The sequence below is a fragment of the Heptranchias perlo genome, chromosome 3 (genome assembly GCF_035084215.1).
Source record: "Heptranchias perlo isolate sHepPer1 chromosome 3, sHepPer1.hap1, whole genome shotgun sequence".
Taxonomy (NCBI): Eukaryota; Metazoa; Chordata; class Chondrichthyes; order Hexanchiformes; family Hexanchidae; genus Heptranchias; species Heptranchias perlo.
In genome coordinates this window covers 134,596,085-134,621,185 of record NC_090327.1, presented here as the reverse complement: position 1 = coordinate 134,621,185, position 25,101 = coordinate 134,596,085, and the positions used below count along the sequence as shown (strand labels likewise).

The 25,101-nt window shown below is 41.8% G+C and overlaps 1 protein-coding gene across 2 annotated transcripts in view; it reads left to right on the top strand.

The window, feature by feature from the left end:
• LOC137320244 (arf-GAP with SH3 domain, ANK repeat and PH domain-containing protein 1-like) overlaps nucleotides 1–25,101 on the top strand; it is a 417,474-nt gene that overhangs the window by 150,882 nt on the left and 241,491 nt on the right. For both annotated transcript variants that reach the window (XM_067982012.1, XM_067982011.1), the window contains exons 6-9: nucleotides 2,778–2,852; nucleotides 18,458–18,507; nucleotides 20,005–20,134; nucleotides 21,892–21,977. In XM_067982012.1, coding sequence (XP_067838113.1) covers nucleotides 2,778–2,852; nucleotides 18,458–18,507; nucleotides 20,005–20,134; nucleotides 21,892–21,977 — 341 coding nt within the window. The remainder of the gene's footprint in view (nucleotides 1–2,777; nucleotides 2,853–18,457; nucleotides 18,508–20,004; nucleotides 20,135–21,891; nucleotides 21,978–25,101) is intronic.

Here is a 25,101-nt window from a genome sequence, read left to right as displayed (position 1 = left end):
AGGAAGCACTTCTTCAAAGAGCGGTTTAATAATAATGAGAATAATTCAAGAAGACTGTTGGATGCTGTGGTGGTGGGACTGCAGGTTTCTGTGAAACTAGCCAGGTCGAATGGACTCTGTCATTTGTATGGATCTTAGGTTATTATAGCCTTAAATGCATTCAATTTTCTTCTTTTCTGTTATTGAGTATGACTTTTCAATTAATTTTCCTCTAACTCTACTCATAGCTACAAAATATGCTCTTATGAAGTTGCCACATTGTTTTCTTAGGCTTTAACTTTGACAGCAGTATCATATCTAAGAATATGTAATCGCTTGATGTGCTCACAAACTTCCAGTCAACTCTGATTGATTGCTCAACACAAATCCAGCATAGCTTCTGCTCCTGTAGCTTGTGTCACATGTGTAAGAAAACAATCCCATGCCAACTCCGTGAAATATGTTTGTATTTTCATCCCTGCCTTCTGATCTGTCCAGTTGACCTTCATGCTATTGATGTCATTAATTTTTTTTCATTTTTGTCTGTTTTGTTCACCCCTACTGCCTGACGTACTAGTTCAATTCACTCGATTTTACCCTCTCTCCAAGGATATTGGTACCAGTCCAGTTTGTGAAGCCCATCTTAACTGAACAGCTTGCCCTTCCCACATAACTTGTCCCAATGTCTTAGCAAACTGACGCCCTCCTTTCTACATCAGCTTCGTAGCCATGAATGGATGTATTCAATCTGTTTTGTCTGGCTTGTTATTTTGGGACAACTGCTGAGATTGCTGCCTTTGAGATCTTGCATTTGAATCTAAAGCCCGATTCCTCAAATTTCCTTTGCAAGGCCCCCATCATACTCTCTTCTATATTATGCAGTCCTTTGTGACCTATAACCTCTGGCTTCCCCCACCCCACCCCATATCAGTTTTTCCACCAATTTGGTTATATTCCTCCCTCTGGCACCCGAGGTAACACACCATTTGGGACTATCACTCTCAGCTCCAAATTAGGCTGTCTATCCCTAATTATAGAATTCCCATCTTCTGCCTGATTTTGCGAATAATCACCCTTTTCTCTAGGAATGGAAGTTCCATGATCCTCTTATGTTGCTCTTGATTTCTCCTGTGCCTCTTCCTTGTTCTCATTACAGTTGTCAAGAACCGTATACCTATTGGGCAAGTTCATGCCACCCAAGTTTTCTTGTCTTGGTTCCTGCTATCTCCTCCTTCTCCCCTTATTTGTTTTTTTTTAATTCATTCTCTGGATCGCTGGCAAGGTTGGTATTTATTGCCCATTCTTCATTACCCTAAGAAAATGTTGGTGGGCCGCCTTCTTGAACCGCTGCAGTCCATATTCTTTGTAGTGGTTAGATACAACTAAGTGGCTTGCTAGGTCACTTCAGAGGGCAGTTACGAGTCAGCCATGTTGGTATGGGACTGGAGACACATATAGGCCAGATGGGTAAGGACGGCAGGTTTCCTTCCATAAAGGACATTAGTGAACCAGTCGGGTTTTTCTGATGATTTAATAGCTTCGTGGTAATTTTTTTTTTATTGATGCCAACTTTTTATTTCTGATTTTTTTTAACTAAATTCAATTTCTCAATGCCATGGTGAGATTTGAATTCATGTACTCTGGATTATTAATACAGGACTCTGGATTACTAGTCCAGTAACATAACCACTACAATGCCATACCCAATCTGTAGTTAGTTAAACATTTCCTCCTCTCTGCATCACTATTCCTCTCAATTTGCATGGCGACATCATTCAGAAACCTTTTGTCCTGGAGAGTAGTCAGCTGGTCCTTGAATTTAGTGTTCCTCTGCTTGGACAACACAACCCTCTGACATTCAGTGCACACATACTGCTCCGGGATACTTTGGAAATCCAGGACATCCCTCATCGTGCATTTTACGCACATCAATTTTTATATTTCAGTAATTTACCCATATTGTCAAATTGTGTACAAAGTATGTTTTATTGTATAACATTGTGTAACCTTCCCATTTGAAAATAACATTTCTCTGACTCCAGTTACCCTTTTTGAGGAATGCAATAGGAATTTTGCTCCACGTCAAAACACACTACATTTTCCCCCCTCAATTAAACTTCAAACTACTATAATTTAATGTTTCTCTTATTGATATGAAAAGATGCCTTTCTCACACAATTCACTTGGGAAATGTTTTAATTTGTCTAGCAGTGATTGACATCAGTAACAAGTTGTAACTCCTGCCCTTCACCTGTGGAATCCTAATTACAATGTCAGAACAGTGGGGCAAAATATGAAGGCATGGCCCTTTTAATACACTGTTACTGATGCTATTCTTTGCAGCAGTATAGTTCACTACAATAAGATTGTAGTGAACTATATATAGTTTTTAAACCTGTAAGTCCATGAGAACCATATAAAAGGCGCTTGAGAGGATTGTATTACCAGGTATTGTTTCAAAAATATTTTTATTTGTCTGCTCCATAAAATGGTCCCATACAGTGTATTATATCTGAGGCTGTGACATATCAGCATTGTAGTAAGGGCTAGTGTATTTTGACTTTGCTAAGATTTGGTTGTGTGTGTGGGGGGAAAGAGCACTCCACCATTGGGTTGACAAGAACATTTTAAAAAAATTGTTATTGCTGGGGGTGGGTACAATAAAGGCATTACAACCTGTTCCACCACCTTTTTATAGCAGAATAAAATTATCATAGCTCTGATTGTGAAAACTGCTATATTGTAAGACTGTATGGTTCTTCTAATTGCTTCTGCCATTGTTTAAATGTACTTTTCAGCTGCAGAATCTTAGTCATAATGTCATCTTCACTTTGGATTCACTTTTGAAGGGAGACCTGAAAGATGTCAAGGGGGTAAGTACCTGCATCTAGTGACAGAATGGTACTGATTGATGTAAATGCCAAACTTTGGGATATTGATTGCATAGGCATAGACCAAGAAGTGCAAAGTAACACTTTGCATTTGAGGGGAACCCTAAGTGTTTAACTGGCTTTCAAGCATTAAATACAAGTGGCAATTTATCCTTTGCAGCGTAGTATTATATGTGCAACATTGGAAAAAAAATCTTTTGGTGCGATTATTGGGTTTAAATAATCTGGTTCAAATTTAGCCCAGGCTGATGGGATGAACATTGGCTCCCTGCCCAATATGAGGGAGCTACATGAAATGTATTTTAATAGTCTTGATCTAGTATCCAATGCTCATAAATCCACAACATAGAACTGTTCATGATCTGACCCTGAACTAGAATTGTGAGTCCATAAAGATGGCTGGTGTGGGAAATAGAAAAATCATGTTTTGCAAGGAGCGCTTTAAGTTTTGAATTAAGCAGATAAGAATGGGCACCCCAGCAGGGCTGCACTGCAAGGCTTCTCCAACATGTCTAAATGTTGGAAATGCTTTTTTGAGATGCCAGTACTCTCTTCAGCCATTGTCCTGGTAAATGCATGAACACTGTATCTGCACTCATGTTTAAAATGCAGTGTTATTAACCAGGGCTGTAAAGGATAACTGTAAACTCCTAGTAGACATGCTTCAAGTCTGTCTACTGCTTTAAATAACACATGTAAACAATTTTACAACACCAAGTTATAGTCCAACAATTTTATTTTTAATCCCACAAGCTTTCGGAGGCTTCCCCCTTCCTCAGGTGGTGAGGAAGGGGGAAGCCTCCGAAAGCTTGTGGGATTAAAAATAAAATTGTTGGACTATAACTTGGTGTTGTAAAATTGTTTACAATTGTCAACCCCAGTCCATCACCGGCATCTCCACATCTTAAATAACACAAGCATGGAGGATTGCCTCAAAATAAAATAATCATGATGACTGCTGCCTGTAGAGCATGATTGGGTTCTGCTGGTTAATGACCACCTGATGGAGTAAAAGCTCTAATGGTCATGAACGCCATGGCATTGTGCCTATAACCCAGATTGCCACGTGGCAATCAGTAATACGTTGGTCTTTGGGGAAATACCTGTGATGTGGGGAATAGCATTGCACTGTCATTGTGTTGTCACTCTTTCCTGGGGAAGATTATTTTAAGTTGATCGTCCTAGTGAACTAAGAATCAGTGAGCTACTTGATACGTCGCTGCAACTTCTGATTGACTGATTTGGATGTTCCCTGTGGAAGGGCCATGTGGCATATAAGTTGAGGGTGGTTGTGACTTGACTGTCACTGGCAGTGCAGTCTTTGTTATTGAGGTTGTCTGGCAGAGTGGGGCATTTAGAAGCAAATGAGACAATCTCATCAATATTTCCCTGGTGAAGTTTACCCTGAGAAGAGAGTTCACTTCTGACAGTCCAGGTAGCCCTGCGTGGTGCTGGAAACACATTTCAGCAGGTAAGGAGAGGCACAAGCAGACCGCCTATGGTACAGATGAGCTTCTCTGATCCCCCCCCCCCCCTTCGACCTCCAAAAAACTTAGCAATAGAGAAGCACTGAATGGTACACCCATGTGTTAATTGTATCTGTGATTTGTATCAGTTATTGTTAATTGTATTCAGGTGGTGCATATCAATTGGAAATTCTCATCCATTTATGAGAGCTGATCTAGGGTGTGGGGATGGTAATGTGGCTCTCTGAATAAAGACTTGAAGCAACTGAAGACTAGGCTGTAGTATTCTATCCTCCACCACCTGGCTATCCAGTTTGTAACACCATGGTCACAATTTTTGTTGCAGCAATTAAAATTCAAATAGTTAACCTTTAAGAAATGACGTTGTGAAAGGGCAGAATGTGAGTCGCCTTTATTGGGCGTGTTACGCGGATAGGATAATCACAATGCATAAATTTAATAACACCATTATTAAACATAGGAGCAGGCCATTCAGCCCCTCGAGCCTGTTCTACTTTTGTCAGATCAAGCTGATCTGTACCTCAACTCCATTTACCCGCCTTTGATCGATATCCCTTGATACCCTTAACTAACAAAAATCTCTTGATCTCAGTCTTGAAAATTTCAATTGACCCAGCATCCATAGCTTTTTGGTGGAGAGTGTTCCAGATTTCCGCTACCCTTTGTGTGGAAAAACACTTCCCGATTTCTCTCCTAAATGGCGTAGCCCTAATTTTAAGATTATGCCCCCTTCTGAATTTCTCCACCAGAAGAAATAGTTTCTCTATCTACCCTATTGAATCTTTTTATCATTTTGAACACCTCGAGTAGATCACCCCTCAACCTTCTAAACTCGAGGGAATACAAGCCAAGTTTATCCAACCTCATATTTTAACCCTTCAAGCCCTGGTATCATTCTGGTTAATCTCTACTGTACCCCCTCCAAGGCTAATGCATGTTTCCTACAGTGCAGTTCCCATAACTGAACGCAGAACTCCAGATGGTGTCTGACCAAGGCTATGTACAACTGAAGCCTCATTTTTGAATTCCAACCCCCTTGAGATCAAGGCTAACATTCCGTTAGGCTTTTTGATCATCTTTTGTACTTGTGCTCTAGAATTTAGTGATTTGTGTACATGGACATCTGAGTCCGTTTGCTACGCCACACCTCCTAGTCTCTCCCCATTAGGAAAATATTCCGATTTGTCTTTCTCGGATTCAAAGCTGATGACCTCACACTTCCACACTTTGAACTCCATCTGGAGGATTGCAAATGTTACACCCCCATTCAAAAAAGGGGAGAGGGATAAACTCGGCAATTATAGGCCAATTAGCCTAATGTCGGTGGTGGGGAAACTTTGAGACAATAATCCGGGACAGAATTAATTGGCACTTGGAAAAGTATGGGCTGATAAATGAAAGTCAACACAGATTTGTTAAAGGCAAATCGTGTTTGACTAACTTGGTTGAGTTCTTTTATGAAGTAACGGAGAGGCTTGATTAGGCCTCAGCTGGTGTATTATGTTCAATTCTGGGCACCACACTTTAGGAAGGATCTCGAGGCCTCAGAGAGGGTGCAGAAAAGATTTACCAGAATGGTACCAGGGACGAAGGACTTCAGTTATGTGGAGAAGCTGGGGTTGTTCTCCTTAGACCAGAGACGGTTAGGAGGAGATTTGATAGAGGTTTTGATAGAGTAAATAAGGAAACACTGTTTCCAGTGGCAGAAGGGTCGTTAACCAAAGGAGACAGATTTAAGGTGATTGACAAAAGAACCAGAGGCGACATGAGGAAACATTTTTTTACGCAGAGTTATGATCTGGAATGCACTGCCTGAAAGTGTGGTGGAAGCTGATTCAATAATAACTTTCAAAAGGGAACTCGATAAATACTTGAAGGGAAAAAATTAACTGGGCTATGTGGAAAGAGCAGGGGAATGGGACTAATTTGATAGCTCTTTGAAAGAGCTGGCACAGGCCCGGTGGGTCGAATGACGACCTCCTGTGCTGAAAGCAACTTGTGATACTATCAGCCACAGTTTTGCTCACTCACTTAGCCTGTCTGTGTCATAGGAAACATCGGAACGGGAGTCGGCCATTCAGCCCCTCGTGCCTGCTCCGCCATTTGATAAGATCATGGCTGATCTGTGATCTAGCTCCATATACCTGCCTTTGGCCCATATCACTTAATACCTTTGGTTGCCAAAAAGCTATCTCACATTTAAATTTAGCAATTGTGCTAATATCAATCGCCCTTTGAGGAAGAGAGTTCTAAACTTCTACCGCCCTTTGTGTGTAGAAATGTTTTCTAATCTCACTCCTGAAAGGTCTGGCTCTAATTTTTAGACTGTGCCCCCAACTCCGAGAATCCCCAACCAGCGGAAATAGTTTCTCTCTATCCACCATATCCGTTCCCCTTAATATCTTATAAACTTCGATCAGATCACCCCTTAACCTTCGAAACTCCAGAGAATACAACCCCAATTTGTGTAATCTCGTAACTTAACCCTTGAAGTCCGGGTATCATTCTAGTAAACCTACGCTGCACTCCCTCCAAGGCCAATATGTCCTTCCGAAGGTGCGGTGCCCAGAACTGCTCACAGTACTCCAGGTGCGGTCTAACCAGGGTTTTGTATAGCTGCAGCACAACTTCTGCCCCCTTGTACTCTCGTCCTCTAGATATAAAGGCCAGCATTCCATTAGACTTATTGATTATTTTCTGCACTTGTTCATGACACTTCAATGATATATGTACCTGAACCCCTAAGTCCCTTTGGACATCCACTGTTTTTAACTTTTTACCATTTAGAAAGTACCCTGTTCTATCCTTTTTTAATCCAAAGTGGATGACCTCACATTTGTCACAGTTTTGCCCACTCACCCAATCTATCAATATCGCTTTGTAATTTTATGTTTTCATCTACACTGCTTACAATGCCACCAATCTTTGTGTCATCGGCAAACTTAGAAATGAGACTTTCTATGCCTTCATCTAAGTCGTTAAAAATATTGTGAATAATTGAGGCCCCAAGACAGATCCCTGCGGGACTCCACTCGTCACATCCTGCCAATGTAAGTACCTACCCATTATCCCTAGACTCTGTTGCCTTTCGCTCAGCCAATTTCCTAACCAAGTCCGTACTTTTCCCTGGATTCCATGGGCTTCTTTCTTAGCTAACAGTCTCTTATGTGGGACCTTATCAAATGCCTTCTGGAAATCCATATAAATAACATCCATTGACATTCCCCTCTCCACTACTTTAGTCACCTCTTCAAAAAATTCAATCAGGTTTGTCAGGCACGACCTACCTTTCACAAATCCATGCTGGCTCTCTCTGATTAACTGAAAATTCTCGAGGTGTTCAGTCACCCTATCCTTAATTATAGACTCCAGCAATTTCCCCACAACAGATGTTAGGCTAACTGGTCTATAATTCCCCTGTTTCCCCCTCTCTCCTTTCTTATAAAGCGGAGTGACATGTGCAATTTTCCAATCCAGATGGACAGTTCCTGAATCTAGAGAACTTTGCAGATGCCCTAACTATAATCTTTCAATGTGCTCACCTACTTCCTTTAAAACCCTGGGATGGAAACCATCTGGTCCTGGGGATTTGTCACTCTTTAGTGCTATTATTTTCTTCATTACTCTTGCTTTACTTGTGTTAATTTTATCGAGTCCCTGTCCCCAATTCAATATTAGTTTCCTTGGGATTTCCGGCATGCTATCCTCTTTTTCTACTCTAAATACTGACGCAAAGTAATTATTCAACCTGTCCCCCATTTCCCCATTGTCAATGACAATATCCCCACTTTCAGTTTTTAAGGGACCAACACTGCTCCTGACCACCCTCTTTTTCCTAATATAACTATAAAAGTTCTTCGTATTGGTTTTGATATCCCTTGCAAGTTTCTTTTCATACTCTCTTTTTGTAGCTCTTACTATCTGTTTTGTGACCCTTTGTTGATCTTTGTATCTTTCCCATTCGTCAGGATCTGTGCCATTTTTTGCCTTTTTGTATGCCCTTTCCTTATGTCTTATACTGTCCCTTACCTCTTTAGTTGTCCATGGCTGTTCTTTTTGACAAGTAGAGTTTTTGCCCCTCAGGGGTATAAACCGGTTCTGTATCTCGTTAAATGTTTCTTTAAACATTTCCCACTGATCATCAGTCGTGTTACGCATGAACAGATTTGCCCAGTTTACTGTGGATAGTCTCTGTCTCATTCCATTGAAGTCGGCCTTACCCAAGTCTAGAATCTTAGCAGCTGATTCACTTTTTTCCCTTTCAAACACTACATTGAACTCGATCATGTTATGATCGCTATTGGATAGTTGTTCACGCACAGTTAAGCTGTTAACTAAATCTGGTTCATTACTCATTACTAAATCTAGTATGGCTTGCCCCCTTGTTGCTTCTAGGACATACTGCTGTAGAAAACTATCCCGGACACACTCAAGAAATTCACTACCTTTCTGACAGTTGCTAGTCTGCTTTCCCCAATCTGTGTGAAGGTTAAAGTCCCCAATTAAGACCACTATGCCTTTGTTACATGCTTGTCTAATCTCTGCATTTATACAATCCAGCACCTCAGAGCTGCTGCCAGGGGTCCAAGACACAACTCCCACTATAGTCTTCGATCCTTTCCTATTTCTCAATTCAACCCATAAGGTCTCTGTTGGCTGCTTACCTCTCGTTATATCCTCCTTTATCATTGAATTGATTTAATCTCCAATCACTAAGGCTACTCCTCCCCCTCTTCCATTTTCCCTATCTCTCCTGTAGACCTTATAACCCGGTATATTTAGTTCCGAATCCTGACTATCCTGCAGCCATGTCTCAGTAATAGCTATCATGTCATACCCTCCAATTTGAATTTTAACCTGTAGTTCATTTAATTTATTCCTTATACTCCGTGCATTTGTATATAGAACTCTTAGTTGGGCCACACACCCTAGCCTGACCTTCAGCTTTGATACTGGGTTAATCGCCTTACGCCTTCTAGTTTTCACTTTATCTGTAGTGTCTAAAGTACACTTTCTTTCTGCTGCTCCAGGCTTTTCCCTTTCACTTGTTCTTGAACAACTGTTTGTACTATTTGTATTGTAAATTTCCCCTGGGTCTTCCCCTCTCTTGCTGCTCTCAACTTTACTCCCTTCTGACTCCCTGCAAAGGTTCCCATCCCCTTGCCACTCTAGTTTAAACCTTCCCCAACAGCACTAGCAAACACCCCTGCGAGGACATTGGTGGCGGTCCTGCTCGGGTGTAACCGTCTCGCTTGTACAGATCCCACCTTCCCCAGAACCGGTCCCAATGTCCCAGGAATCTAAATCCCTCCCCCCTACACCATCCCTGCAGCCACGCATTCATCCTGTCTATTCTCCTGTTCCTATACTCACTAGCACGTGGCACTGGTCGTAATCCTGAGATCACTCCCTTTGAGGTCCTGCTTTTTAATTTATCTCCTAACTCCTTGAATTCACCTTGCAGGACCTCATCCCTTTTTTTACCTATGTCGTTGGTACAGATATGGACCACGACTACTGGCTGTTCACCCTCCCCCTCCAGAATGCCCTGCAGCCGTTCCGTGACATCCTTGACCCTAGCACCAGGGAGGCAACATACCATCCTGGAGTCACATTTACAGCCGCAGAAACGCCTATCTGTTCCCCTTACAATTGAATCCCCTATCACTATAGCCCTGCCACTCTTCTTCCTCCCCTCCTGTGCAGCAGAGCCACCCGTGGTGCCACGAACTTGGCTCTTGCTGCTTTCCCCTGACAAGCCATCTCCCCCAACAGTATCCAAAGCAGAATATCTGTTTGAGAGGGAGATGGTCCCAGGGGACTCCTGCTCTACCTGCCTGGTCTTTTTACTCTGCCTGGCGGTCACCCATTTCCTTTCTGCCTGCGTAATCTTTACCTGCGGTGTGACCACCTCACTGAACGTGCTATCCACGATAGTCTCAGCATCACAGATGCTCCACGGTGAATCCACCCGCAGCTCCAGCTCCGAAATGCGATTTGCCAGTAGCTGCAGCTGGACACACTTCCTGCACACATGGTCACCAGGGACACTGGTAGTGCCCATGATTTCCCACATAGTGCAGGAGAAGCATTTCACAGGTGCGAGCTCTGCTGCCATGATTTGCCTTAGAGTTACACTGCGTTCACCTCTCGGACTCTCCTCCTGCTCTCGGTCTCTTTTATACTGTGCTCACCTCTCGGACTCTCCTGCCTCACCTGCGACATCGCACAGTCGTTGTCTCTTGTTGCAGGTCTGCTGCTGCTTTTATCCCCACTCTCAGTCTTCTGCTGCTCAGGTCTGCCGCCGCTCGTGTCCTATCATAATGCCCTGCTCCCAGCTATGCAACTTCCTATGCCTCCTAACTTAGTGTCATCTGCAAACTTGGATATGCAACTCTATATTCCTTCATCTCAATCATTAATATATATGGTGAAAATCTGAGGTCCTATTATAGATGCCTGGCGCACACCACTTGTCACATCCTGCCAGTTTAGATCTAGCAGCTCAAAACTGGGCATCCAAGAGGTGCTGTGGGCCATCAGCAGGAGCAAAATTGTATTCTACCACAATCTGTAATCTCACGACACGGCATATCCCTCACTCCGGAACCATCAAGCCAGATGACCAACCTTGGTTCAATGAGGAGTGTAGAAGAACCTGCCAGGAGCAAAACCCGCAAAATGAGGTGCCAACCTAGTGAAGCTTACAACACAGGACTACATGCATACTAAACAGCAGAAGCAGCATACTTTAGACAGTGCTAAGCGATCTCACAACCAATGAATCATAGAATCATAGAAAGGTTACAGCACGGAAGGAGGACATTCGGCCCTTCGAGTCCGCGCCGGCTCTATGCAAGAGCAATCCAGCTAGTCCCAGTCCCCTGCCCTATCTCTGTAGCCCTGCAAACTTTTTCCTTTCAAATACTTATCCAGTTCCCTTTTGAAGGCCATGATTGAACCTGCCTCCACCATCCCTTGGGCAGTGCATTCCAGATCCTTACCACTCACTGAAAAAAAAAAATTTTTCCTCATGTCACCTTTGGTTCTTTTGCCAATCACCATAAATCTATGTCCTCTGGTTCTTGACCCTTCCCCCAATGGGAACAGTTTCTCTCTCTCTACTCTGTCTGGACCCTTCATGATTTTAAACACCTCTATCAAATCTCCGATGAACTGTCTCTGTTCTGAGGAGAACAACCCCAGCTTCTCCAATCTATCCACATAACTAAAGTCCCTCATCCCTGGAATCATTCTAGTAAATCTCTTCTGCACCCTCTCTAAAGCCTTCACATCTTTCCTAAAGAGCGGTGCCCGGAACTGGACACAGTACTCCAGTTGTGGCCGAACTAGTGTTTTATGAAGGTTTATTATGATTTCCATACTTTTGTACTCTATGCCGCTATTTATAAAGCCAGGATCCCATATGCTTTTTTAACCGCCTTCTCAACCTGCCCTGCCACCTTCAACGATTTGTGCACATATACCTCCAAATCTATCTGTTCCTGTACCCCTTTGAGTTGTGCCCTCTAGTTTATATTGCCTCTCCTCGTTCTTCCTACCGAAATGTATCACTTTTAATTTCTCTGTTAAATTTCACCTACCACGTGCCCATGCTACCAGCTTGTCTATATCCTCTTGAAGTCTGTCACTATCTTCCTCACTGTTTACTACCCTTCCAAGTTTTGTGTCATCTGCAAATTTGGAAATTGTGCCCTGTACACCCTAGTTCAAGACATTAATATATATCAAGAAAAGCAGTGGTCCCAGCACCGACCCCGGGGAACACCACTGTACACCTTCCTCCAGTCCGAAAAACCACCGTTCACCACTACTCTTTGCTTCCTGTCCCTTAGCGAATTCTGTATCCATGTTGCTACTGCCCCCTTTATTCCATGGGCCGCAATTTTGATGATAATCCTACCATGCGGCACTTTATCAAACGCATTTTGAAAGTCCATATACACCGCGCCAACTGCACTGCCCTCATCTACCTTCTCTGTTACCTCATCAAAAAACACTATCAAGTTAGTTAAATACGATTTGCCTTTAACAAATCTGTGCTGGCTTTCCCTAATCAATCCGCCCTCGTCCAAGTGACTGTTAATTCTGTCCAGGATTTTTGTTTCTAAAAGTTTCCCCATCACTGAGGTTAAACTGACTATCAGGTCAAAGCTGTACAGTCTTGCCACATCCAGTTGCGAATGATGGTGGACAATTAAGCGACTAACGGGAAGAGGAGACTCCATGGACATTCCTATTCCCAATGATGGCAGAGCTCAGCATTCGAATGCAAAAGTCAAGGCTGAAACGCTTGCAAACATCTTCAGCCAGAAGTGCTGAGTGGATGGTCCTTCTCTGCCTCCTCCTGGGGTACCCACCATCACAGAAGCCAGTCTTCAGCCAATTTGATTCACTCCATGTGATATCAAGAAATGGTTGAGTGCACTGGACACAGCAAAGACAATGGGCCCCGACAACATCCCAGCTGTAGTGCTTGAAGACCTCTGCTCCAGAACTAGCCGTGCCTCCAGCCAAGGTGTTCCAGTACAGCTACAAGACTGGCAATGTGGAAAATTGCCCAGGTATGCCTTGTCCACAAAAACCAGGACAAATCCAACCCGGCCAATTACCGTCTTATCAGCCTACTCTCAATCAACAGCAAAGTGATGGAAAGAGTTGTCAACAGTGCTAACACGTGACACTTACTCACCAATAACCTGCTCACTGACCTCAGTTTGGTTTCCACTGGGATGACGTGACTCCAGACCTCATTACAGCCTTGGTCCAAACATGGACATGAGCTGAATTCCAGATGTGAGGTGACGTTGACTGCCCTTGACATCAAGGCAGCATTCGACCTAGCGTGGCACCAAGGAGCCCTAGTAAAACTGAAATCTATGGGCAAAAACCCTTCAGTGGCTGGAGCCATACCTAGCACAATGGAAGATAAAAATAAAAACAGAAAATGCTGGAGAAGCTCAGCAAGTCAGGCAGCATCTGTGGAGAAAGAAACAGAGTTAACATTTCAGGTTGAAGACCTTTCGTCAGAACTGGAAGAAGTTAAGAGTTAAAGTTTTTAAGCAAGTACAGAGCCAGAGAAAGGTTGGGTGGGGGAATTCCACCTCCCCCCTTCCCTGGCTATGTAGCTTGCCAAGGCTACTTTGACAGTACCTCCCAAATCTGCAATCTCCAGCACTTAGAAGGACAAGGGCAGCAGGTACGTGGGAACACCATCACCTCCAAGTTCCCCTCCATGTCACACACCATCCCGACTTGGACGTACATTGCCGTTCCTTCGTTGCCACTGCGTCAAAATCCTGGATCTCCCTACCTGACATCACTGTGGGCGTACCTTCACACAGAGTTCAGCGGTTCAAGAAGGCTCATCACCACCTTTTCAAGGGCGACAAGGGGTGGGCAATAAATGCTTGCGAGCGATGCCCATATCCCAAGAATGAATAAAAATCAGAGAATTTTCTTTCTCTTCTTACTCTCTGCTTCTACTTCCCAACCAATTACTGACCTATGTTACAAGTTTACCTCTAATTTCGTGTGCTTTTCATTTTTGATGATCTCTTTTGTGGAACCTTTTTAAATGCCTTCTGGATGTTCATATAGACAACATCCAGTGACCTCCTCAAAAATCTCAAAGATTTGTCAGACATGACCTACCCATCACAAATCCAAGCTGACTCTCTTTGATCAGCAGATGCTTGTACAATTGCTCTGTCCCTGCTAGATTCCAGTAACTTCCCTACAACTTTCTACCACCTACAAGGCACAAGTCAGGAGTGTGATGGAATACTCTCCACTTGCTTGGATGGGTGAGCTGCAATAACACTTAAGAAATTCAACACCATTCAGGACAAAGCAGCCCACCTGATTGGAAACCCATCCACCAGCATAAACATTCATTCCCTCCACCACTGGCATTCCATGGATGCAGTGTGTACTATCCACAGGATGCACTGCAGCAAGTTGCAAAGGCTTCGGCAGCACCCCCCCAAACCCGTGACCTCTGCCACCTAGAAGGACAAGGGCAGCAGGTGCATGGGAACGTTATCATCTCCAAGTTCCCTTCCAAATCTCGCACCATCCTGTTCTTTCATTGTTGATGGGTCAAAAGCCTGGAACTCCCTACCTCACAGCATTGTGGGAGTACCTTCACCACACGGTTCATGAAGAAGGCCCACCACCACCATCTTCTCAAGGGCAAGTAGGGATAGACAATAAATGCCGATCTTGCCAGCATGTCCGTATCCTGAGAATGAGAAAAAGACTGATGTTAAACTGACTGGTGTGTTGGTATCTGGTTTCTCCCTCCCTCCCTTAATTTAAAAAATGGAGTGACATTTGCAATTTTCCAATCCTGAATCTGGAACTTTTGAAAATTATGATTAATGCATCTGCAACTTCTTCACCTATTTCTTTTAATACCCTGGGGTGGAAACCATCAGGTCCTGGAGATTTGTCATTCTTAAATCATTATTTTCTCCATTATTATTTTTTTTACTTGTATAAATCCACCAAGTTCCTCCCCTTAACTTATTTTAACTTCCCTTGTACTGCTGGCATTTTGTCCTCCTTCACTGTGAAAGTGGATACAAAAGTACTCATTTAACAAGTCAGCTATTTGCTTATTGTCCACTATAATCATGCATGCTGTAGTCTTTAATGGGCCCACATTCACCTTTACCGCTCTTTCTCTTAATATATTTGTAAAAATATTTGCTGTTAGCTTTGATATCCTTTGCAAGTTATTTTTTATATTTCTTTTTGTACTTTATTACTTTCTTTGTTTCCCTTTGTTGCTTTTTGTAGCTCTCCCAATCCATTGAATTTCCATTTTTCCTTGCATTTGTATAATCCTTTTTTGCTTGATAATGTCTCTTATCTTTCATGACCATGGTTGCTTAACTGAACAAGTGGAGTCTATATCATTTAGGGGTATGTACTGGTTTTGTATCATACCAAATATTTCTTTGAATACTTCCCACTGTTTAACTGTACGTTTACCCATTAATAGTTCCACCCAGTTTACTGCAGTCAATTTATTTCCCATTTTATTGAAGTTTGCCATACTTAAATTCATAACCCTGGTTTGTGACTCTCCCTTTTCCCTCTCAAATCTGATATCAAATTCAATCATATTATGGTCACTATTCCCTTACCATCAGATTGTTAACTAATTTGGATTTGTAACTCTTAATTAAATCTAGAATGGCCTGTTCTCTTGTCAGTTCTAAAACCTATTGTTCTAGAAAACGGTCCCAAATACATTCTAGCAATTCATTGCCTCTACTACTTGAGCTATTCTGCTTCTCCCAGTGCATGAATGCTAAAATCTACAGGGAGCTATATGCTCCCTGATCTCCCTATTTATACATCCTGCCACTACGTCACTACTATCAGCAGGTTTGCAGACAACTCTTACCAGTCATGCATCCTTTGCTGATTCTTAATTCTATGCGTAGAGTTTCCACCATTTGATCACCCTTACTGAAATCCCTTCTTTCTACTCCTGTAATTGTGTATTTTATCAATATTGCGACTCACCCCCCTTTCCCAATTTCCCTGCCCTTAAGATCCTATAGCCTAGAATATTTAACTCCCAGTCATGGCCAGCTTGTAGCCAGATCTCTGTAATTGCTGCTTACGTCATACCCTTTAAGCTGAATTTGTGCTTCTAACTCACATTTTGTTTCTTATCCTATGTGCACCCATGAGGACGGCCTCAACCGGGATCTTGGGTTCATGTCACGCTACACGTTACCCCACCAGCGAACAAATGTTATCTGTTTTTAATATAATGGGTCATTTGCTGGCTCTCTCTGCCTTCCGGATGTTTCTGCCTCTCTCTGTTTTTTTTTCTCTGTTTTTTTTTCCCTGTTTGTTTTTTTGTTGAATGTGTATTCGGGGGTTCTGCAGGTGACACCTCTCTGTCTGAACACGGTGATTGCCTTGGCAACGGGCAGTTGCAGGGGCAGTCTGTAAACACCATGTATTGTTCTATATGTATAAATGCGTAGGCTTCAAGGAGCTCTTGAAACATTTGCCTGAGGAAGGAGAAAATCTCCGAAAGCTTGTGAATTTAAAATAAAATTGCTGGACTATAACTTGGTGTTGTAAAATTGTTTACAAGAGAAGAATTCAGAAAGTTGTTGGAAGGTCAGTCAGAAGAGCAGAGAGGAAATTGGAAATAAGCACAGCGCGGGATGCTGAACATAAAAAATCATTCTAATACAATAAGTATAAGAGACCTGTTGGTGAAGAGTTTGAAATCCTGAAGGATGGTAATGGAGGTCTGCAAGAAAGACCAAACAATTACTTCCTTGAAGTTTTTACTAGGGACAGCACTAGATGGGTGATTCTGCAAACCGAGTGGGGAACAGTGCTTGCAGGTAGCACATCTTGGGAAATCAGGTTTCACAGCCCATAATTTTCAGTGCATTCATTTTAATAAACGGAAAATCACTGGCTAGGAGCGCACAGTTTCCTGAGCAGATGTGTTGCCTTCTATAGGAACACTTAATTGCAGAATCACCGCTTCGTAGTGTAACCTCCTTATTGGAAATAATCTAAACTAGCTTAATGACTGAGATCAATAAAATGAAGGTCTTGCACAGCCTGAAAGGACTCCATATAGAACCACCAGGCATGGATAATATTTATCCTAAAGTTCTAAACAAAAAAGGCTCAAGATTTGCAAAGTAGTGGCTATTATCATGAGATAGTTGATACATGGTGAGGAGATCCTGCACCCATATAGAACCAAACAGAGCCATTCAACAACAGACACATTAGCCATACATCAATAACTTTGATCAATAATAATGGAATTAATTATTAGGAGCAAACCTAGTAAATAGCACCCAACAGAGTTTCAAAAGGAGATCTTGCCTGACCAGCCATCATGATTTTTTTTGATTTAAGTTTTCTCCCTAGCAACTGTAAAATGTTATGACCCGGCATACTAAGTCTTACAGAAAGCCTTTTCATGAAATTTCTCACTAAAAGATACTAAGATGAAATAAGTGGACATTTAAGGTAGGGACAGGAAATTGACTGAAGTAGCAGGCATTTGTTGGAGGAGAGATATTAAGGTGGGGTAATACTGAATTGAGTGCCCTAGAGTTGGGATCCTTTAATGTCAATCATTAACTTTGATTAAGAAACTCAATGTAGATGATACCAAACCAAAGGGGACTGTGAAGTCTGATGAGGTACCCGAAGACCTATAAATGGAATAAGAAAAATTCTGTAAATAGGCAGAACAGTATTGAATCAAATTGAGCACATACAAGTGTATGACATTGTGCTTTGGAAGAAAATTGAGTGATATATGTACTGCAGGAATAATGTCAAACTATCTAAGTATGAAGGTAAAAGAAATCTAAGGATGTTGGTAATCTTGGCACTTAACAAGTTCAGTCACTGATGAACAGCAGTCAACAAAACAAACAGAATGCTGCATTGTATTGTCAAGTCAGTAGACTGTAATTGGACGGCTTCATTGCTGAAACTATATAATGCTCTGATCAGACTGTACAATGAGTACTGTCTCCAGGTTTGATCACAAGAAAAACATTTAAGCCCTAGAAGGGATAAAAAAGAGCCATGAGGCAAGACCAGAGAAACTTGGCCTCTTTAGCCTTGGAACTAAGTGACTGAGAGGGGACCTTACAGAGATATACAATATGTTATAGAAGGGTAATTCTGGAGTACTACTTAGAAATAGACTATAAAAGTGGGACGGGGGAGTGCAGATTCAAACTGATGAAAGACAAATTTAGGGCCGTTAAGAAATTCTTCACATGAAGAGTGATTAATACTTGGAATAGACATCGAGGTAGGGTAGTGGAGGCAAAAATCTTGGAGTCATTTTCGAGACAGTAGAATACTGCGCTTGGTTAGGTTTCCTTTGGATGGATGAGCTAAGATGACCCAAATGGCCTTCCTCATCCATATTTACCTGTAGTGCAGGAAAGACCATTTTTTTGAAGCAAGTAAAAGTGATTATTTTTCTAGACTATATGCAATGTTTAATATGATAAATAATTTTGGCAGTTTCTAAAAAAAAAATGTTTTTTTTTACAGGACCTGAAGAAGCCTTTTGACAAAGCATGGAAGGATTACGAAACAAAATTGTAGGTACTTTTGTTCTTTGGAGGGGAGACTTGAAGAGTTAAACTTACTTGCTAGATTCTCTAAGTTAAAACTTGTTATACTGTATTAAAATTTATTAGGCAGGCAAATATTAATTGGCTGTGTCATTTCAGTAAAATTGAGCTAGTATTTAGATATTTTATTTGCTGAATGAATTATGTGAGATCGTCATTTCCCAGAAATCATTATATACATTTTAGGTTGTAAAACTGGGGCCTAAGGCCTCTAGAGGATCCTCAAGGTCATTAGACTTCTGTGTATCTCAGTCTATGCATACAGTGCACTGCAGGCACGATGGGGGTTAAATTGGGCCGCGTGACCCCAAAATGGCGGTTCGGAAGCGCACACACATGACCGGAAGTGCAGTGTCTGCTATATTGGGTAAGGACAAACAAGAGGCGTCCTTTACCCATGCCAGAAGCAGGCATTAGTCTGCATGTGCAAATAAGGGGCATAACATCTGCTTCAGGTCCCTGTGTGATATGGTGTGGTGCGAATGGAGCCACCAATGGCTCCAGGTGGCATTTGGGGTGGAAGTTGTGGTTAAAATATAGCCCTCAGCAGTTCTCTTCCTATCCCCTCCTCCAATCACCATACTTCTCCCCACTCCTTCATTCCTATCCTATCCCTTCATCTTCCCGCTACCCATTCCCTTATTTCCACCCCCTGACTAGCATCACTACCCAAACCTCTTCCTCTTTGAATGACCCACTCAACCCCTCTCCCTTGCTCCACTGTCACTCACCTAACCCTTAATCCTCTCTTCATTTGCTCCATCAGAGGCCAAAGCCCCTTATTGTTTTTCTCTTTATTTCACCTTCTTACTCTCCCTTCCTCTCTCCTTCAAAGAGGCTTCATATGATTTCAAAATTCAATTTGCTTTAAAGAAAAATCAAATTAGAATGAAGAAAGAAAACTGCTGATCTGCTTCTCTCTCTCTGTTCAATGCACTTTATAAATTTTATAGAAAAACAAACATTAGTTCTCATTCTCTGACAAACACATGCTCACGCAAAGCATTTTGAGCGATTTATGGGAATCCGGTGGCTAGATTGCGCGATCTCAGAATATACCCGTACTATAAAATAGCAGCTATTGTGTGTCACTTGATATCTTGTAACATTAAAAATACTGATCGCAGCGCCACCTATAAGAGTAACAGGTAATACTTGAGTTTTCAATGAATCTCACACCCTCTACACTAAATTTAATATATAGATATATTTAAATATATAAAATGAAAGTCAGTAACGCCCTTATTATACAGATGTCTCAGGAGCTATGTATATTGTTTATTACTTGTGATAGATTTTATTTTAAATAAAACTGTTACTGAACTTTCACTGCAACACCGTTGACGTAATTTCTCAAGGAAGCTAAAAGTACTGATTCGCGGTTTGTTGGAAAATATTTATTTTAATTTTCTTATATTGTCGTATGCTAGAAATTGGGGGAAAAATCTGTGACCTCTGTTACAGTGCTAAAATTGAAAAGGAGAAACGAGAACATGCAAAGCAGCATGGGATGATTCGGACTGAAATTACAGGAGCCGAAATAGCAGAAGAAATGGAAAAGGAGCGACGGGTCTTTCAGCTCCAGATGTGTGAGGTTAGAGATGTATAAATATATGAATCTGTCTCCAATACATTAAACATCTTTTGTATGGCACGCACCACATAAGTTTACTTCCTGTGCATGATTTTTGTCAACCTTTTATAATGCAAAAACTTTGTCGAAATTTTTAGAATGAGAAAGGCCTATTTGTTTAACCCACTGTAGTTTCAGTCCTCCTGCCACTAGGTGTGGCATGAGTTGTCCAAGACTACAGGTTTTTATTTTTCACCTGATTTTCGAGTAATTTTTTGCTTACTTATTGGATATTTCAAAGCTGTGTATCATGGTTTTCATTCAGTAAATAGGGCACCGTGCCTTTTTGCAGGCCGCCCCCTATACCTACCTGATCCATTTGTGGCTGTCTGATATTGGGCCTCTGGCCACCCTATTTGTTTTCCTCAGTACTGCAGTGGCTGGCTTTGAGCCTGTCTCTTGTACCTACCTGCCTGACATGTTTCTGGCCTATGTGTTTATTAAGTTAGCAAACCCAAAAGCCAGCCCGTGATCCTAGGTGAATCCATTCCACTTTCTGTGCGTGGGCTGGATCTCTCCCTAATCCACTACCTTAAAGGCAGCCTGAATCTCTGGCCAGATTGCTCCCTGGCTTCCTACCATTGCTCCCCACCAAAAAAAAGCAGAGGAAGATACAAAAGAGAGAAGAAAAAAAGAGCGAAGCAGCAGAGGACAGAAAAAGGTATAATCATAAGACAGCACAACCATAGAGTTAGAAAACAAAAAAATTGGAGAACATTTTTTGAAAAATGACAGAAAAGAAGCAGCACACACACAGATACATCCCTGCAACATGATGACAACAGAGACAGTTAAGAGAAAGATAAAGCCATGGCAGATTCTCTACCATGTGTGTACTGATAAAATATTAGAAGTCTTGATTATAGCCTGCTGGTATTTATTATCTTGAGGCTCACACATGAGGAATGGTCACCTATGTAATGTATGTAAGACCTACAAGTGCCTGTTGAATCATGCCTTCAAATGGGAAAAGCTGGTTTATACTTGTACTTGCTTTTTTGGCTCACCTTAGCAAATGGAGAAAAATAGACCCCAAGTGGCTGCTAATTCCCAACATGGAGAATTAATTGGCATACACCCGTATCCAATCATTTTGCAGCACATCATTTTGGAACTTCATTGTGCTGCATCACTGCTGGTGCTTTTATTTTTTTTAGAAATCAGCTGAGAAAATTTTAATGATACTGTGGGAACTGAATATGCTGGTTGAGAGTGCATTTTTGGGGCAGCTCTCTGCTTGTTTGAGTATCTCATCCAAGAGCGAGAGCATGTCTTTCTGATTGGATAGAAGTATTGTAACAATTTAATTTTTGAAAAAAACATACGAAACAATGTTGCTTTTTTGGTTTAAGCACAGCAATTGTAACTTTTAAGTTTTTTTCATCATTGCTTGTTACGTTCACAACATGGTTTTTTGATAACTTAATTATTTCATTAGCTAATGAAATCAATGCTGTCCTGTAAATCATTTTTTTTCTGCAACACACTTAAGTAATTGTGATGTGAGTTTTACTACAATGCTAATTAAATATACAATGCTATGCCATGTTCTTTTAATTTGGCGCAGTTAATTTTAACATTGGTACAATGTACATGAAGTTGTTTTGAAAGACAACTACAATAATTAATTGTTAGCGTTGCAACGGATGAGAAAAATTACTTGTAGATTTTTCATAATTAGGAACATTGCACTGTTTTTTTTGTCTTTCCTTGGCTAGTATCTCATTAAAGTAAATGAAATCAAGACAAAGAAGGGTGTGGATCTGCTCCAGAATCTCATCAAATATTACCATGCACAGTGCAAGTAAGTTTATTTTTTCAATTAGCTAGTCTCTTATTTTTTTAGCGTTGTGCACTTTGTGGACTAGTAATCTCATCCAAGTATAAATGGTCCACTGGGTGATAAACTGATCCAGTGCTGGTATTTGAGTATTTGACACAAGGCATTTGCTCCTGCCTCCGGGGACCCAGGAAGTGGAGGAAAACAAGTTAGCAAAATATTGCAATTTTTTTTAATTAAAAAGATTAAAGAACAGCTAGAACAGGTTATATATTAGATACAGAAAAATCAAGTTAATTTTTAATTGTGAAACGAAACTGGAAGGTCGAGATCAATAGTGCACCAAGGTTGAAAAGAGTAAAAGAAAAGGTTTAAAAAAAATCAGGAAGCAGTGATTGAGTGATGCCAAGCTTTGATTTTAAAAAGGTGAACCTTATAATATGAAGGAATAGCTGAAGGAGGTCAAAAGTTCAACAGTTTTGAGATTCTGGGAAGAAGTAAAATAAGAGTAGGAGACTCTGAGTGAAACTTGTTGTAGGCATAATTTGGATATAGGGAGGAGGAAGAGCATGGTATGTTTGAAGGAACAAAATAGCAAAGTGCAGAGCAGCACTTGTACAAGCACTTTTCGTCGTGATGTGCAAAAGTTTCTTGTTAAAAAATCTTAATTATATGCTGTAATCAAATAATGACAAAAGATTGCCAGAGGTTGAATAGAACTCGCAAGAGTAATCTAACTCTTCAGCTTCAATATGTGGCTTTTACATTCTCCAAAGCGCCTGCTAATGATCTGTAGCTTCCCACACATCCACCTCACACAGCTAGCTGCAACTCCAAAGCAAATTCACCAGAATTTGCGAGGGCTGGCACCTGGAAGACATGGTAAAAGAGAGTCATACGGAATCTCAGAAGTTTACTTTTGAGCTGCAGCTGGCTGAGAGAGACCTGGATGGCGGGAGCAGGTATCTCTAACATGGCTTTTAGCACAACATAAATATATAATCCTTAACTGGTCAAGGAATGGCATTGGGGTTGATTGTGGAGATTTCTATGGCTCATGGCAGCTAAATGGCTCAAAGTGTGGCAGGCAAGAAAGACGTGCATTTATAAAGCGACTTTCATAACCACGGGACGTCCCAACATGCTTTACAATCAGTTAATACTTTTCAAGTGTAGTCACTGTTTTAATGTAGGAAATGTGGCAGCAATATGTCTCAACAGGAAAAAAAATCAGAATTAAAAAGTGAAGCTGCCCTATAAACTTTATTTTTGTGTAAATGTTTGTGTGAAAATCATGTTTTTTTTTTCAATCTTCTATATTGCAGTAATTTGCAAGACATGTAGACGCCGTATGACATTAGTTACAAAGAAATTGCGCTGTTGTCGATTCTGAGCATTGCTTTAAAATAGTCCAAATTGAACTGTGGCTGCTACTAAAAAGCGAGAAGCATCCAAATTGTTATGACATTTTTTTCTGACCATGGTGTGTATATGCATATGTTATAAAACTGTCTTATAATTTTTGAAATGAAAGCAGAAAATGCTGGAAAAGCTCTGCAAGTGAGGCAGCATCTGTGGAGAAAGAAACAGAGTTAACGTCTCAGGTCGAAGACCTTTCATCAGAACTGGAAGATGTTAGAGAGTTAATAGTTTTTAAGCAAGTACAGGGCCAGGGAAAGTGGGAGGGAGCAAGGAGAGGGAAGGAAAGAACAAAAGGAAAGGTCTGTGTTGGGGTAGAGGGCAAGAGTGATTAAATGACAAAGGGGATGATGATGGTTCACGGCAAGGAGGGTAGTAATGGGACAAGTTAAGAAACACAGAAGATCGGTCGAGAGGAGCTGTAAATGGTGCGGGAAACGTGGAACATTCATTGTTCCAGTCCTACTCAGGCCCCCTCCCTCACATCTTTTTCCGGTACATTGATGACTGTATCGGTGCCGCTTCCTGCTCTTGCCCTGAACTGGAAAATGTCATCAACTTTGCTTCCCATTTCCACCCTTCCCTCGCCTTCACATGGTCCATCTCCAACTCTTCCCTTTGACTTCTCTATCTCCATTACTGGGGATAGGCTGTCAACCAATATCTATTATAAGCCCAGCAACTCCCACAACTATCTTGATTACACTTCCTCCCACCTCGCTTCCTGTACGGACTCTATTCCCTTCTCCCAGTTTCTCCGTCTCCATTGCATCTGTCCTGATGAATCCACCTTCCACACCAGTGCTTCCGATATGTCTTCCTTTCTCTTCAACCAAGGATTCCCCTCCACTGTAGTTGACAGAGCCCTTAACAGTGTCCGTCCTATTTCCTGCACTTCTGCCCTCACCCCTTCCCTTCCCTCCCAGAACCATGATAGGGTCTGCCTTGTCCTCACTTTCCACCCCACCAGTTTCCACATTCAACGTACCATCCTCCGCCATCTCCAGCGCAATCCCACCAGCAAACACATCTTCCCCTCCTTTCAGCATTCCGAAGGGACCGCTCCTTCCACGCCACCCTGGTGCACTCTTCCATCACCCCCAACACCTAACCTCCTTCCCATGCAAGTGCAGGAGATGTAACACCTGCCCTTTCACTTATTCCTTTCCCACCGTCCAGGGCCCCAAACATTCCTTCCAGGTGAAACAGCGGTTTACTTGTACTTCGTTCAATTTAGTATACTGTATTTACTGCACACAATGCAGTCTCCTCTACATTGGGGAGACCAAACACAGACTGGGTGATTGCTTTGCTGAAGACCTCCGCTCTGTCCGCAAGTGTGACCCTGACCTGCTGGTCGCTTGCCATTTTAATTCTCCGTCCCGCTCCCATTCTGACCTCTCTGTCCTTGGCCTGTTAATCTGTTCCATTGAACCTCAACGTAAGCTCGAGGAACAGCACTTCATCTTTCGTTTAGGCACTTTACAACCTTCCAGACTCAACACTGATTTCAATAACTTCAGACCATAACCACTGCTCCCATTTTTAATTTTTTTTAAATTTATTGGACAGCAGCTGCTGGTTATGGTTCTGTGTTGCCAGTTACAGCTCCTCTAGACTCATCTTTTGTTTCTTGTCCCATTACCACCTGCCTTGCCTTGCACCATCATCCCTTTTGTCATTTAATCACTCTCGCCCTCTACCCTCTCGCAGACCTTCCCTTTTGTTC